Genomic DNA, 17,023 nt, shown 5'->3' with positions numbered 1-17,023 from the left:
ATTCATTTGTTTTCGTTTTGCCATGAAATTGTGTATTGAAAGTTTCTGAATAGGGTATAAAGGGGCAGCCGGAGGCGTGGAAGGATATATTTATTTTTAAGCAGAAGCAAAAGTCGAGTCGATTAATCCAGCTTTAACTGGTTGTGCGCTATATAAAAGTATTAATCAGGAAACTAGAAAACATGTTAGGAACATGTTGAGTTCTAGAATATGTTCAATATTCCCAGCTTTAGATACCTCCACCCTAGGTTACTTCCATTCAAATATTTGCTATAGCTGCTCGCCCTGGCATGAAGGGTATTTCCTAGTCAGGCAGTGCCCACATGCAGCACGCTTTCACGGCTTTTTATTGCATTTGTTAATTGCGATGATGTGGCGCAGTTTTTGCCACCGCTCGGGTGGGGGTGCTTGGGGTTTTTTCGCCAACAATTTGGCGTTTGTTTCTAGAGCAATGCATTACTGATGTCTATCGCCGGCCGCGCGTGCATTCAATGAATAATCAAAGAGTCTTTCGCGTTCAGCTGTTAAGTGAAAAGCGCTTGGGTTTAGTGTGTACATTTAGGTTTTCATTTTATTTGAATGCAATTGTGGTTTACAAATATAATGTTTACATTTATATATAGATTTATGTATATATATAATTTTCTCTTTTAACGTTTTTCGCGTTTGCACATTCAATATACTTTAATGATGCTTCGAAGCATTACACTCTGTTAGACATACATAATAATAAAAGGTAGTTATAAACAACAGTTTTTTGTAATTAAAAAAATTATAAACATACAATATATGGGCTTGAATTGTTATGGATAGCTCCCTCTGTCTCTCTATGTATATATAGAAAATATTGAATTCAGTTTCTATAATCCTATTTGTATATGTATAGGTAGGTTGTATAAAAGGTGTACTGGATGTGCTGCGTGTATTTTGATTTGTTGATTGTTTATGTTGTGTTGTTGTTGTTGGTGGTGGTGGTGGTGTGCGTGTGTGTGGGTGTGTGAATTGAAGCTGTGCGGGTTTTACATCGTAATTGTTTAAAAGTAATTATAAAATCTACTGCGTTTGCTGTTGAATTTCAATCTTCTCGACTGTCATGTCTGGATTCATGGCCGTCGCTTCCTGCAAAGGATGGCATAAAAAAAGATATATAATATTGTTTGTATATAGACATAGTAAGTGAACCTACTTGTATTGCCTCAGCCAGGGCTTTGTCATGATCGATTGGGTCGCCATCGGATTGAATGGTTATCTTCTGCTCCACACGGGTTTCAACAATGCCATCGCGTTCGGTTTTGTACTGTGGGCAAGGGAGAGTTCAGATTAGTTATCGAATAACGGCACTCGGTAAGCGGCTCTTTTAGTTAGAGTGCAATACTGAATAGTCAGAAACTCTCCAGATTCATCAATCAAAATTTTAGAAATATTCTTCTGGCCTGGCTCCATCAATCAAGAGTTAAAGATTTGCCGCTTACCAAGTTTTCACTTGATTTGATGATCGATGTATGAATATATATATAATGCACACCGTATTACCAGTTCGACACAAGAGACTAATGTATTTAAATGTACAGTGGAGGCGCATACGAATACAGGAAATTTGGAATTTGTAATTTGGTAGAAATTGGTCAAATTGAAATCCTACCTCCGGCTCTACTTACTCACGCTTGGTCAGTGGCCAGAGTCGTGCGAACTCTTTCGGTTTACTTACGGTAATCGTTTCGACGGTGCGGGTTTTACTGCTCACGGTTTGCGTAGAGATGATCTCGCCATGTCCTGAGTAGCCGGGCGAATCCTCGCCGAGCACCACTCGGGTGCTTTCAACGTGCGGGCCAGTGGAGGCGGTTGCCGAGCTTGCATATAGCGGAGATTTCTATGGGGTTGGTTAGCAGAAGAAGAACATTAAAGGCGTTCGGCACAGAACGGAACTGGACATTAGTAGTACAGACACTAAGTCAACTAAATACCAAGCTTCAGACTCGTACAAACCTGAGTGTCAGTGCGCACCACGCTGGAACCATCGTATGGCCCATCGATGGGTGTGCCGGAGTCGCCGGAGCTGGTCGATGACACACTGTCGCGCCTCTGATACTAGTTGTGCAACATTTACAACAACAAATCGAAATCGAAATCGAATTCGAAATCCAATAAAAAAATAAAATAAAACGAAACAAATAACAAACATCACAAATCATGCAGATCGAAAGGTGCAGCCATGCGAGCCGAATTGGAATCGATTCTCTTACCTGATCGCCGCTGGTTACCGTTGCCGTCGTCTTCACCTCCTGGGTGACGACGCGCTGCTGCTGGTTGTTGGGATCTAGGGTGCGGGTGGTAGCTACGGTCTTCTCTTCCAGCTGCTCCGTCTTCGCGTTCTTGCCCAGATCCTCGTGCGTGGTTGCTGTGCGGGTGGTGACTGCAGTGGCCGTGACATAGGCGCCACTCAGATCGGTAGGTGTTGCATCAGCCTAGGTGGGTGGTTTGGTTGTGTGGTTGTTGGTGTGGTTAGTGCGCATTGAACAACGGTTACATCAATAGCAACGAGAACAGCGAAAGCAGTTAGCAAAGAGGCACAGGAAATTAAAAACAAAATAAAAAGAGAAATACTCAAATTAATTGAGGCGTTGCGAAAGCGTCTTCAATCAGTAGCAGAAGAAGAGAGCGCGAGAGCTTGTGAAAGAGCCACAACAGAGTCAGAACTGGAGCTAACCTTGTGTTCCTGCGTCGAGTAGGTCACCTCGCCGGTGCCCAGATTGCGCACCTCCTCCTCTACGTTGTGTGTGACGCCGCCGTCGTTCTTGGTCAGCACCTGCTTCGTTGTCGTCTTCACCACCGTGGGTGTGCTCACTTGCTTGCCCAGCTTGCCGCCGGTGGCGCCAGCTTGGTTCGGTGAGCTCAGCACGATGTCGTTGACATTATCAGTGCCATACTGCTGGGTCATGTCGTCGTCGGAGCTGCCCTCGGAGTCGCGACGCAGTGCACTCTTGCCAATGTGCTTGACCCCATCGAAGAACTGCTGGCGTGTGATCGGCACCGTCTCTGTGGTTGTCTGCACCTGGGCCTGTTTGCCAAAGTGTGCGGGATTGATCTGTGAGTAGTTGAGTATCAGCTTGCCGGTGACCGGATCGGTGACAGCTGTGGCGGGATCTATGTCGCCCGTGTTGGGATCTATGTCGCCGTACTCGCTCTTGATGCGTCCCGTCACCGGATCAATCTCTCCAGTCAGCGTCATCGTGTGGGTCACTGTGGTCCGGGCGCCCGCGAAGCGTGGATCATTGGGATCAACCTGCACAGTTTCACCAGTTATCGGATCAATCATATTATAAACATAAACGGTTTTGTTGAAGAACTTAAGAACACGACCCGAAACCGGATCGATTTCGCAATTCTCTGGATCAACTTCCTCGGGGCGACCGCGTTCGTCTGTCTTGGTCATCAGCAAAATGCGTACAATAACAATTTTGCCAGTCTTGGGATCGACGCGAGCCAGCTTGGTGTAAACCTCGCCGGACTCCGGATCCACTTGAGTGGCAGCGTAAAGCGGTTCACCGGTTGCCGTGTCCGTTTCACCTGTAGCCGTGTAGATCTTGCCGGACGTCGGCTCGATTTTGATGGTGTTGGGATCGAGTTTGGTCTGTTTCTTGACCTCGTGGGTCTTGGGATCGAGATAGCCATAGATGGTGATGACATAGCCCGTCTTGGGATCCACGCTGCTGGAAATATATTGCAGTTCCTTAGTGCTGGGATCATTGGCCCCGGTCGGCACCCAGATCTGGTTCGATTTGGGATCAACGACAATGTCCTTGTCCTTGGCGGCGCTGACCTCTGTGATGGGTGCCTTTGTCACCGGGTCCACGCGTTGCTGGACAATGCGCAGCGAAATGATGCGTGCATAATCCTTGTCTGGCTTGTTGTTCTTGGGGTTGACTTGGTTCTTAAGCACGATTTGTCCGGTGGTCGGCTCGATTTTAATGTCTCGCGTCACCGACTTGCCGGACTTGGGATCGGTGAAGGTGATTGTGTGCTTAACCAAATCGATTTGACCGTACTTGGTGTCAATCTTGCCCGCCTTTGGATCGAACTGGCCGCCAGATGTCTCCACTTGAGCTGTCTTGGGATCGATAATGTTCTTCTTGGAATCGAATTTGCCAGCCAGAGATGTAACCTCAACGATTGGATCAATTTGCTGGCCAACCTCAATGATGCGACCCTGATTGGGATCAATCTTATTGGTTTTCGGATCAATTACGCCCAAGATGGTGATTTGACCAGTGCCAGGGTCAACCTTGACATTCTTGGTGACCACAATTTTGCCATGCTTCGGATCGTAGGCCTTCAGCTCACCCTTGCGTGTGTCAATCTCACCGTATTTCGTATCCAGCAAGCCAGTGTTCAAGTTCAAGACGCCCAGCGAGCGTTCGACCTCACCATTAACGGTATCGATCTTGCCCGTTGCAGGATCAATGCGGCTTGTAATGACCGTCAGCTCAACGACTGGATTATCCTGTGGCGTTATGCACACAATCTGACCCAACGAGCTATCGATGCGGCCGGTCTTAGGATCTGAGACACCGGTTATCAAATGCAAATTGCCCGTCTTTGGATCCACATCGCCCTGGTACAGCTCCTTTTTGCCTGTCTGTGTATTCAAAGCCTCCAAAGTGCCGTTCTGCGGATCAATTACGCCGTACTTAGTATCAATGCGACCTGTGGCAGGGTCAAGGATGCCCGTCGAGTGCTCAATTGTGCCATTCTCGGCATCAATGCGCTTGGTCGTTGGATCGAACTTGGAGGTAATGACCATAATCTTAACGCGCTTCTTCTTGGGCTTGGCAGCAGCAGCTGCAGCCGCTGCACCAGCTGCACCAGGACCTGCACTAGCACGAGCTCCCGTTGCAGCTTTCTTGGGCGAACCAGGCTTAGCACCAGCTGCAGCAGCACCAGCTGCAACGCCCACATATGCGGGCTCCTTATTATAGCGCTGTGATTCAAGGAACTCGGCAGTGGGATCAATGATGGGCTTGTAGCTGCCGGGCGCACCCGATGCATAGCCTTGCTGGCCCTGCTGACCCTTGGTGGGGGAGTAGGAGCGTTTCTGGCCATCGCTCAGTGGCACTGCAGCGGCATCCACAGCGCTGCCTTGCAGCTTGGCGCGAGTGGTGGGCGAGAGGCTGCCATCCTGCAGCAGCTTCGCTCTGGACTTGGGCGAGAGTTGGCCACGGTTTAGCTTATCCCGAGTGCGAGGAGACAGTTGACCGGACTTGATCTTCTCGGCCGTCTCCTTGAGAGCATTGTCATTGCCTGGCGCATAGTTGAAGGCCAGGCCGATCTTCTTTTGCTGCGACGTCGGCGACAGCTGCTCTTGACCATCGGGACCTAGTTGCTTGCCACTATTCGGATCCTGGTCGTAGCGGAAGCCGCCAGGCGTGTATGATTTACGCGTTGGGCTACTGGCATTGCCCTCAGCATCCACGGCGTACTCGTAGGGACGGGTAACGCCGGGTGTGGTGGAGCCACGGTTCTTGTTCGCCCCTCGATTGGCATCGTCTTGCTCCTGCTCGCCCAGACCCGAGGTAACGACCAAACCGAGAGTTCCCATTTCCTTATCCTTGTCCTTGCCGGACTTATCCTTGCCATCCTTGGACGGTGAACCGCTCTTGCTCTTGCGACCCGACGAGAATATACCAACACCCTGTTTTGTTTACCCATTTCAGGCAGCGCCAACAAATCAAAAGTTGAAACATAAAACGAAACGAATCGGAGGATGGGAATACAGAAAGAAATTAAAATTAAAAACTCGGATGGAAATTATAAGAACTTTGGATCAACTAACGTACTAAAATACAAACTAACATTACTTAGGAGCTGAACTTAAGCTGTGAGTGGACATGGGATGGGACTAACTTGGTTGTATATGTACAAATGGTGCGAAGAGCTCTTACGCAGGGTTTTATATTAACTTAACACTAGACTCTGGGTAAATCCTTAAGAATATTTCTCTATAACTAGCAAACGTCTATAAATTAGGATACTTACACGCCTGCCAGATGTATCTGACTTTTTAGAGTCATTGGGATCCTCATTGCCTGTCAAGGAAATCGAAGCATTACTATATAGAGTAGGTATATATATATCTATATAGATATTACCATTGATGCCAGCTGCGGCAGCGGCAGCGGCAGCGGCAGCTGCTGCCTTAGCCGCCTTCTCGGCCTTTTCGCGTTCTTTTTGTTCGCGCTTCTCCCTCTCTTTGCGCTCCTTTTCCTCTTTCTCTCGCTGCTTTTTCTCGCGCAACTTGGCCTCCTTCTCCTCATCCTGTGAATTTATTAATAGCCATATTTAACAACTGATTTCGCAAAGTCTTGCCAAAGGACAGTAAAGACAAGGAAGTTTTAGTGAAAAAGCTTAGGATTTCATGCAACAAAAATGACAGAGGATGGATCAAACGTGTTGTTCAAGCGCCAAAAATTAAGGTGTTTAAGCTGTACAAAGTGAATGCAGTTTTCAGTGAACGATTTTCGTTCACTTTTCATTTTTTAAATTTTCTTCTTTGCCAATTTTTGTTTAGATGCTTTTAGACAGACAATATTATACAATATGAGGGCGGTATTTACGGTAATGTAGCGCAAATGAGGGTTCAAATCAAACTAAACAGTTAAAGTATAAATTGCAAATATATATATTTATATATAAATCAGGATAGTATAGAGTTGTATGCCAATGTGAGTTAGACGAAACATTTACAATCTGTAGAGAGTAGAGTTATATGAGATCGTTTGGTTTGTACAAAAATTTACCATAAATTGGAAGTCCTCGATCATGGGCTACCAGGTTTAGGGAAAGTTCAATTATGTAATCAAAATAAAAATTGTCAGTTAACAAAAATTAGTGAATAAATACGATATGATAATAAAAAATATAAGGTTCAACTCATATGCGCTGATCGGAAGAGAATATACACAATATTTTTTATATGTTTTTATCTAGGAAGAAGCTCACAACGATTAAAAAAGCAGATTTCATCAAGCCAGAGTAAAAAAATTGTTGACGGGATTGTTAAGGTTTTGGGAAAGAGAATCGAATTCTTGATACGAATACTTTTAGCATAGAGTGTTGAAAAAAAAAACAGTAACCTGAGCGAGAGACGGAAAATCGCCAAGAGCGGACGCCGCTTCGGCAGCGATGTTGGTCTCATAGTCTCCCTCGAGTGAGCTCTGCGAGGAGGCTGAGGCTGTACCGGTGCTCGATTCGCGTATTAACTGATTGGTTTGTTATCATATGTGATTTGGGGTTAACAATGTTGTTAGAACGAGCAACGAGCAGCAGGTTAACGAGCACGGACACACGATTTGTGCGCGTGTGTGTGGGCGTGTGTGCATGTGTGTGTTTGATTTGGTTTGGTTTGGTTTGTGAGTGAGAGTTAGTAACAAACCGAGAAAAAAATCAAGTCAATAAGTATCTGGTTAACAACTCCCATTAATCATTGAACAAATGCCTCTCGAGTCGGGCTCAGCGGCTAGACCTTCTAGTTACCTTGTCCTTCTTGTTCTTGATGGGGCTGCGGCTGAGCGGATCCGTGTCCAAGCTGCGATCTCCACGGTGATCCAAGGTGTTGCTCTTGCGGGCCACCTTCTCCTTTTCAGCCATGGCCAGAGCTAAGCGCCAATATGATTTATCATTAGAGTTTGGCATATATTTTCGTACTTTCATTTACTGCACTCACCATCCATGCTGCGAGAGGAGAGACGTGCCCCGGACAGAGCCCGATCGAACTTGGGCGCCGTACGGTCGACGGGTGTGGCCTTGCTCTCGTAGTGGGTGCGACCCGAGAAGCGGTACTTGGAGCCGAAACGTGGAAATAGAGTGGACCTGGTGTTGGGCTCTGGCGTCATTAGACGGAAGAAGGTGTGATGCTCCACGCAGGACTTCCACAGCTTCTTGGCGGCACGATGGTTAGCAAGCTTAAAACCGATGGTGGATTCGTATTGCTCGAATTCGCCCGGTCGTATCTTGATGTAGAAATGATGACGCTTATACGAGATCTTCAAGATCTTTGGCCAAGCGAAACGGTTGATGCGCAATCTGTAGGAAATTTTAACTTTTTGTGAGTGCCCATCGATGTGGAAATATTCCTAGTTCTACTTACTTATCGCGATAAACCAACAAGCCGGACGCACACACACCCAGCATAATGTCCACGCCCTCAGAGTCCTTGGCGGGATGCAGGTCCACGCCATACATGGCCAGCTTCTTGGCATTCTCCAGATAGTGGAGCTCGGCCTCTGCGGGCGATTGACCTCTGAGTGAAGGAAAAACCAAAGATCAGATGATATCGGCTCAGATATAGCTTTTAATGGCTGGCAAAACTTACTTGTGAGTCTTGTGCAGATCCATGACCTTCTCCTCGAGCTCTGAGGTCTGATTGGGTGCGATTTTAAAGTCCTTCAGATAGGCACGAGTTGGCATTTCCTTGGGATCGTAGTCGCCCATCTCCGACTGCACTAGGTACGAGCCGAGCAGGGCGTGCGTGACAAAGGTGCAGGGCAGACGACCCTCCAGGATGTCATTGCGCACTTGCAGGCACAGATGGTAGCGCGTGATGTCCTCCTGGAGCTGCGAGGGCTCCGGTGGATAGAACTTGACGGCGAATGCGAGTGGCCAGGGATCCGTGCGAAAGAACTTCGCAACGGGTTTCTCCAAGTCCAGCCACACACGCGGATCGGTGGGCGTTTCATAGGTCAGGCCAAAGTAGTCCTTCTCAATGATGTTTAGGCCGGCACAAATGGAGTTGACCAGGTCGCGACCTTTGGCTTTGCGCTGCGTCGTTGAATGCATAGCAAAGTAATGAGATTTAGTTAGAGATTGGGTAAAAGTTACTCACGTCAATGGTTACGTCCAGTATGGAGCCATCGAGCAGTGTGACGCGCGCCAATGCGGCCTTTGAAAAGGTCGATGAGCTGCTCTTCCCTTTGCTCTTGGTCGGTGTTTCCGGTTCCGCTGGCGCGGATGCTTTAGTTTCCGCCGGCATCGCTACGCACTCAGTTTGCTGAATGCAATCGATTAGAAAATTGGAGCTGCAAATAAAGCGAAAAAAACAGTCAACAACTTGTGGAAGAAAGGAAGGCTATGCGACCGGATGTGCTCACTGCAAGCGAGCGAATGCGTCGCCGTTCGTCTGACTCCAGTCTCTGTGTCTGAGCGTTTGCCTGGCGCCAGCGAACTGGGACAGGGCTATAAAATTACTTCAAGTGCGCGAAAGATTGCAAGCAGTCGCTGTGAGGCACCCCTAAACCCCTAAGGGTTGCCTGGACCGTGATGTCATGCGATGACATTATTCATACGATTATTCGCATTCCTATTTACAGTCATAGTCACATTCACATTCCCATTCACACTCATACTCGTAGTCATACTTACGTGAACTGTGCCTTGTTCTAGTTGCTGCTGACCGCAGTTGCTGCCTGGCGAGCTGTGAATATAAAAGTGTACCATTAAATGCTTGGGCCGCGGTAAATTCAAACTGAAATTAAAGTTTAACTAGCGAAAGCCACAACACAACCGCAACACAATCCCGGGCCAGAGCTATAAAACTAGATGCTGACCAACACAGCCATAAAAGAAGCAACAGCATATTGAGCTCATAGATATGTAGTTTGAGCTTGTGTCTATGCCAGCTGGAATTTATGTGAAAAACCTGCCGGCTCTAATTAGACAGCCAACATGAGCCCCGCCCCTTCGCGCTCCTTAGCCAGCTCCTGTTGCTCAAAGAAAGTTTGCAGAACTTTCGCTGCAGCTCGTCAAACTATTCTCACATGGCAGAAGTGGAAGTTGACGCTGCTGGCAAGACGAAGGCCAAACCGATTGGCCAAAGACACCATTAGAGCAGGTCTGATCACTTTGTAATCTAACAGAAAAACATATTTTCCTGGTCAATAATTTCATTTGAATACTGCTTCAACAAATGAAAAGGGGTATATTGGTTTTTAGGGCATATATTTCAGCTTCATTTGATGCATTTTATTTATTTATATTTTTTGGCTGCAAAAACTAGAAGAATAGCAAATTGAGAGTTACTAAAGGTTACACAGCAGAAATGTCATCAATGAAAACTCAAATTATTTTCATAAATATGATCAGAATAACTATCAAGGTTTTAGAGCTACAACTTTTGGGGATCCTTCTAAATGACATTAAATTAGATTACCATAATCGATATGATATATATGTCTAATATGGGCGAGGCAATTCAGATTAACTGTAACTTCCACAGTCTTAAAGCTAACCCAACCAAATCATGAGGAGCTTTCCCTGTTGAACTTCCTTTATTGGATAAATTATGATGCTTTGTATTGTTTTTCAGTTCTTATTTTATATTTGTAAACTATGCTGCTCGGCCTGCACGATTGAGTACCTTTTCTCACTACCCTCGCTAAACTTTGAATAACAATTTGTTTTTCATTTGTTGCTGTATACTATTAAAGCATTGAAGCCGCAGTCGCCCGTATGACTTCTAGAGAACTCAAACATATATATATATATTCCCTATATAATATATAGTATAACAATTATTAACCTATTTGTGTGAATCTAGCATGTGGTCTTAGAGCTAACGAATATTAGCACACGCCTTAAAGACACAGAGCAAGAGAGAGGGAGAGAGATAGATAGAGCGCAAGCGAGGCAGACAGAGATGTTGACTGCGAGCGAGTGCAATATAGTTTGGGGGCAATTGATCAATTGAATGTTTAATTGATTTTAAATTTCTTGCACTCTTTAATTTCTCTATCGCGATCGCCAGTTACATGTGAGGCAGGCAGCAACGCTGGACAGGCTGAACCAGTTTCTGTTTGATCTGAGGCCGGCGGCAAAACGAGCAAATAAAGCTGCAAAAACTAGATTCAAAATCCTCTCAAATAAAACCGAAAATGAAGCAACAGAACAGCGCGTCACAGTTTCGGCAGCTGATGGCGTCATCGTGCCCGCTAAACTGTTTCAAATGTTGAGAATCCAAAAAGCAGAAGGCAGACATTTCATTTTTATAATATCATGCGTGTGTGCTGGTGTGTGTTGGTGTGTGTTTATTTTCATCCATTAATTGCAAACAGCTACAGTAGCCTTAATATTTTGGGCAATCTGTTTAGTTCCCAGTTGACATCATCCACATTAAGTCACCGGGATAATTGTTAAGTACTTCGGATCGTGATCTAATTACAATTCGTGTATCGCATTCTAGGCAATTTGACAGTGAAATGTTTCGTGTTCGCTGGCACACTTCATTGATTGACGCATGAATCACACACAGAGAGAGAGAGAGACACACATAGTTAGACAGAGAGAGGGAGAGATAAAGGTGATTGGCTTGCAGCGCGATTGCATTTGCTGCGAATCTCTGTTTACTATAAACACATAAGACATATATATATTTATATATTATTTAGTCTGTTGCTCTAGAATGGTTGGCAATATATTGCTATTTTTGTACCACATTAACGATGACATCATCATTGAAATTGTTGTTCTATTGCTGCAACAATCAACAAGCAGCAGCAAACAGCATGCGCAATATTTTGCAAGATGCTGCCGACACCCAAAAAAAAAAAAAAAATAACAAAAAAACTAAAGAATGAATGCTTCAATTGAAGGAGGTCGAGGTGAAATTCATCAAGTAGCTGAAATACACACATGAAGTATATATATATATATACATAAACTGACATCTGGGTGTGCTTCTAATCATGGCAATGCTGCCTCACTGTACACCACTTGGGCTTGGGGCGTGAGCAGGAATGTATCTACATACTTAAGCTTATGCAGAGACAAACAAAGACGTGACCGGTAAGCCGACTTGGCTGCACACATATGTGAACAGTACGAGAAAAGCTCAAACTCGAAATATTTTTACTGAAATCGAGTACAACTCTAGCCAAGTAGAAGCGAAAACTTTGCTTGAAAAACTCATCTTTTCTCTTTAAACTTAGTTGTAGACTAAAGTATAAGGAATGTGTTAAACTTAAGCAAATACTTAAAATGTTTCTTTACTGCAGGCAAATATTAAAATTTCAGCTTTCGAAAATTAAAAAAAAAATATATAAAAAATATGCTTGAAGCTAGTATAAATCTTGTCCTAAGAAACTATGTGTCGAAGCTGAAGTTGTACTTTAAACAATTCTCAACAAATACTTGAGCTTTAAAAAACAATTTTACTTGAAGAAAAATTTCGTGAATTCTTTAAAAAAAAACACTAAAAAACTTAAGAGTTTTTCTTCAAGTATGCAAAGTTTTGGGCAAAGTACTTTTAGCTTAAGCCAAGTCTTCTATTAACATATGAACATATAAAATATTGAAGAGCTTTTGAAGACATTACAAATGTTGTCTTGAGTTAAGAGCTGCGACTCGAAAGAAGTTTCAGTGTGTGTGTGCGTGTATAATGAACTGGAATGTTTGCTAAAGATTCGCTCGGCCTGTGCACAGGCGGTCAATCCAATTGAGTTAAGGGGAAGCCGTAATTAAGTTTAATTTAATACAACTTAAATCAAATTCAATTTACTCGCACACAACACAACACAAACAACGTCAAACTCGATGAATATGAACCTGAACCTCAACCTCAGACCCGATCTATATATATATATAATAATATGAATAGATATAGCAGTGAATATTCCGTCATGCCATTAGGTCATCTGTTGGAGTTGGGCTGCTGGCGTGACGTCAGTTCGAAAGGTGTGTAAGTGCATATATTTGCAACTGTTATTAAAGTTCAGTTAACAATGCTGACAGAGAGGGAGTTCGTTCATGGCGAGTGACTGTTCACCTGTGTGCTTGGCTGGCCAACGAAGCGTTGCCCATAAATTCTATTCAACAAAATGTTTGTTTTCTATAGCCAAATGCGAAAGAGTTGCGGGCGGACAGCTTGGCTCACATCCGTTAATAACCAGCCAGACACGTTGCGGGCCACTTCCGCAAGAAATGCTTTTCTCATTTTATGAAACGAATGATGGCATTCCATATACAAATATATATAGATATAAAGGTATATATATATATATGTTATGCAACATATTTATGAACTATATATCAAGTCGCACAATCTGATGTGAATTTGTTTTTTTTTTTTTGGGTGTGCGTGCGAAAGAAGGAGCAGCAGAAGAAGAAGAATAAGTTGTTTGTTGGTTTGCCTTGGCATGTGTATAAATGGGTCAATCGATAATTTAGTTGCCTGGCCTGCATTAGGGGTATCCACACGCATTTTTCGCTGTTATCAAAAGCAGCAAACATTGTTTTTATTTATAAAAGCCCACATTAATATTTATTTATACTTCTAAGCATATATAAATAGCAAAATTCGCGCTGCGATAAGCCAGATCCGCTCCAGTTGCAATTCTTGTTTGAGTTCTAATCGCCCACGTCAAGCACTACAGAAATCGTTCGCACTTGTTGACCAGTGCAAAAAGTGAATTGAGCACTCGGCGGCATGGCATGGCTTCTCTACTTGGCTTTGCTCAATGGCGTTTGACGAATTACAGACTGCGATATACTCTACGTATGTATTTATTGGGAATATATATATATATATATATATATTTATATACATATATCTGTATATATTTCCTGCTATTGTGCTGCAGCCAGAGCAACGCCTCAGCAATTCGCTATTTAAAGTATTCCGAACGCCTTCCAGTCGCGAGTCTCTCGCGATGGCCAACGAACTCGAGAGTGTTGTCGAACCCAAGACCCACCCACAAATAGATGCCAACTGGGGTGGCTCCACTGAACTAGTAAACAAACCAAAATACACAGCTGGCTCTTTATCCACATAAATCATAGCGCCCCCCTCGACAACAATAAAAATCGATGTGACAACAAATATAAATAGAAAATTCAATGCGAAAATGTATGAGTGCCTGAATGTGTGTGTGTGTGAGTGTTGCCCTGTGTGTGTGTAAAAGCTGTTTTCTGTCGGTTGCCCCGCGCAGAGGGCGTTAACAACTCGAAAATAGACCCGAATCTGTAGAAGTCAAAAGCGGAAACTTGGGGATCATTGTCGCAAATCAAGAGATCTCGACTAGACCCACTGGAAAATTGTGTGGCAACTGTGCCTGGAGCTTTGTTGTCTAGCAGAGGGCGTTAGCGGGTCGATCAAATAGATTTCAATAATTAAACTCTCAGGCGGAAGCTAACAAATCAAGGGAGATGGGATACTGAGCCTCAAATCGTAATGCAAATCAAACGATTTGAAATGCCAAACGTAGTGCCCGCTAGGAAATTGAGTGTAGAAACTTTAAACGATCTGGCAGCGTGTTCTGCTGTGGCCCAAATTTCCAGTTTACGCTACGAGCTCGACTTTGGCTAAGAGAGCCGATTACAAATTGCTCTCTTGCTCTTGCTCCCTCTCTCTCTCTCTCGCTCTCTCTTCTAATGCGACACACCTTGTTCTGCCGCTCTGTTGTGCGGAGTGGGAGGGGAGCTAAACTTGCCTCAGACTCTGGCTGTGTTGGCTCTCTTTTTGAATTCAGGTTTTTCACACTGTTTTTCACGTTTGTGCTTGCATGTGGCTTAGTCGTTTGGCTTTGGCTCGGGCTCTGGCTGTGGCTCGCCACAGTTTATTATAATTTTGTACAATTTTTTTCGTTCGACTCGCACAGTTTGGTCCGTTGTACAGTTATTAGCATTTGCTTTGCTCGTTTCCTTTATTTGTTTGTCTGTTGTGTAGCCAATTTCTTGGCCAAGCAATAACCGGTTTCTAATGCAACTTCTTGCTCTGTCTACAGCTCTCTTTGAAGACAGAGACTCTTGGAAATGCATTGCAGTGTGGCTCGTTAGACTATTTGGGTCAAATGCTCTGTTCCAGATCCAAGCCAAGCCAAGCCAACTCAAGCTAAGCCAAGCCACGTCCGCGTCTGCTTTCTAGCAGATTTTCCATTGATTGTGAAAATCCATTTGGCTGCAAATGACGCATGGCGGGCAGCTACTGACTGCTGTGAAGAGTCACCTGCCCCATTCATAACTTACAGTTACCCTCGACTATTCGCGCCGAATCTTATCTGTGTGTGAGTAATTCGAACCTTATCAGTGGCTAACATTTGTACATAGTACAATGGCCAGCAAGCTCCATGGACTTCCTTTGTGCCTAGCCTTGATATCAGAACCAAATGCCAATACAGCGCAAAAAGCACAGAGCAGCTAAATTTTGATAAGGAAATAACCTGCTCAACGCGATCACTTTCCAAGGCAGCAGCTGCTGCTCTAGGTTTATTTTTGTGCCAGTGACGTCGTTGTCGCCAATCTTACACTCGCTGCGCATTTCCATTCTTCTTCTTGCCACATGGTATATGAACTTTTATCCAGACCGAAAATACTTGACTGACTGTGTCGCATTTCGTAATTTCAATCGTAATAAGTTTAATGGGGAAGGTGGCATGAATACAGCAGGCAGCTACTATTTAAGCACGCACACAATTGCATACAGTGAACGTGCGACAAGAGAGCTAAGCGTAAATTGAGTATTCACAATTTGGAAAATGATTCAAATTTAGTAAAATGTAATTTTCCTTCTCTAAATTTGCTTAACAATGGGTTTAATCATACTTTGACAAAGTATTAGCATAAATTGGAATAATAAAAGTTCATGCTAGAGAGCCCTTACTGTATTTGTATCTGATACGGCATGTGTTGAATGTTTTGAATGTGTCTCCTTGACTACGCGCCATTCCGGTTGCCAATAAGAATTTCTCAACTTTCAGCCCCTGCTCAAAAAACAAAATGCGAAGCAACTGAGAAAAACACAAAATGCGACAAAAGAGTGAAATAGCAACAGCCACAACAACATAAACTCGTAAAGTTTCAAAGGCAGCACAAAAGAAAATCAAAGAAAACGTATAAAAAGATACAGCTAAAGCTTGGCCAAAAAGCGACAACGTCGACGTTCTCGCTCTCACTCACTCTCTCTCGCTCTATCTGGCACACACTGTATTGAGAGAGTGGCGAGTGCTGAGAGAGCGTTTAGCTTTAATGTGCGTGTCCGTATATATGTATGTGCGTATCTGTGTGTGTTTGTGTGCTATGAAGTCATACTGTTCTTGGTGTGAGTGTGTGTGCATGTTAAAAGCATAAAATAATTCGAAGACGGAGCATACAACCGAAAAGTCTGACCACAGCCCAAAAATGAACAGAAAAAGACCTAAACAACGGGCAATGGCTGCAGCAGATTCAGATTGAGAACCAAATTAAATTGTAGTTAAAGTTGCCGTTACTTACGAGTAAGCTCTGCTTTGATATTCAGTTGGTAATCCACTGGAAGCGTTGAATACTTTGCGGCGCTTTTCCCACTTGTTTTCACTTTTCACACAAATCGCTTCGCAAATATTCTAGTTGACTTCGCAAACACAGTCACAGACACTCACAGACACATACACGCGCAGCTATACAGCAAATACATATAAACAAATTCTTGGCCACTTTTTTCTATTGAACACGAAAAAAGACAATTTGTTGTTGTTGTTGTTGTCGTCGTCGTTGAATACCTGTTGAAAATTGACGTTGAGTGAGTAATAGAGAATAGTAAAATTGAGAGTGAGCGCAATGACAGCGCGGGGTGTAAAACTAGGCGTGGGCGTGGGCGTGTGAAAACTGCATAAAAGCGTAAATGAAAAATTGAGAAACTTTTCTTGTTTTATTTATAAAAACACAAATTTGCGCGCGAATTTCTGCAACTGGCACACAGATGCTTTGATTTTGTTTTTGCTAGCAATTCTCTTGCCTGTTTTTCTCTTATATATATGTGTGTATTTTTTTATATTGTTTTCCTATTGGCCTGCGACGGGGTATTTTCAGCCAACGTACCGTATTCGAAATGCTACGCACGAAGAGCAAACTGGTACTGAGAGATATTTATTTTGTATTTAAGCGGCAGAGTCGACAAAACAACCACTGCCCCATGGATTGTCAGCCAGCGGAAGAGAGAGACAGAGAGAAATACAGAGCGTACGACGTCACAGCTACAAAATGTATTTCAAACCAATGAGCT

The 17,023-nt window shown here is 44.0% G+C and overlaps 1 protein-coding gene across 4 annotated transcripts; it reads right to left on the bottom strand.

Moving 5' to 3' along the window:
* Nucleotides 1-640: 640 nt before the first annotated feature.
* Nucleotides 641-16,549, bottom strand: LOC111597916 (protein 4.1 homolog). 4 transcript variants are annotated; one of them, XM_030225328.1, is made up of 15 exons: nt 16,255-16,547; nt 9,415-9,466; nt 8,879-9,071; nt 8,369-8,814; nt 8,144-8,296; nt 7,721-8,079; nt 7,531-7,652; nt 6,147-6,312; nt 6,034-6,083; nt 2,708-5,689; nt 2,244-2,465; nt 1,987-2,088; nt 1,709-1,870; nt 1,187-1,297; nt 642-1,119 (listed from the first exon to the last, which is right to left on the bottom strand). In XM_030225328.1, the coding sequence occupies exons 3-15, from the start codon at nt 9,023-9,025 to the stop codon at nt 1,054-1,056; spliced, it is 5,088 nt and encodes a 1,695-aa protein (XP_030081188.1). In that variant the 5' UTR covers nt 9,026-9,071; nt 9,415-9,466; nt 16,255-16,547; the 3' UTR covers nt 642-1,053. The 4 variants fall into 4 exon arrangements, with proteins under 4 accessions (XP_030081190.1, XP_030081188.1, XP_030081189.1 ...); XM_030225331.1 differs by having other exon boundaries at nt 644-1,119; nt 2,708-3,283; nt 16,255-16,543; XM_030225330.1 differs by lacking the exons at nt 1,987-2,088; nt 2,244-2,465 and adding an exon at nt 6,795-6,821 and having other exon boundaries at nt 641-1,119; nt 16,255-16,549.
* Nucleotides 16,550-17,023: the final 474 nt, after the last annotated feature.

The sequence above is a fragment of the Drosophila hydei genome, unplaced genomic scaffold, assembly GCF_003285905.1.
Source record: "Drosophila hydei strain 15085-1641.00,03,60 unplaced genomic scaffold, DhydRS2 tig00008130-arrow-arrow-pilon, whole genome shotgun sequence".
Taxonomy (NCBI): domain Eukaryota; kingdom Metazoa; phylum Arthropoda; class Insecta; order Diptera; family Drosophilidae; genus Drosophila; species Drosophila hydei.
The sequence above is the reverse complement of the archived record's forward strand: the minus strand, read 5'-3'. Positions and strand labels throughout refer to the sequence as shown.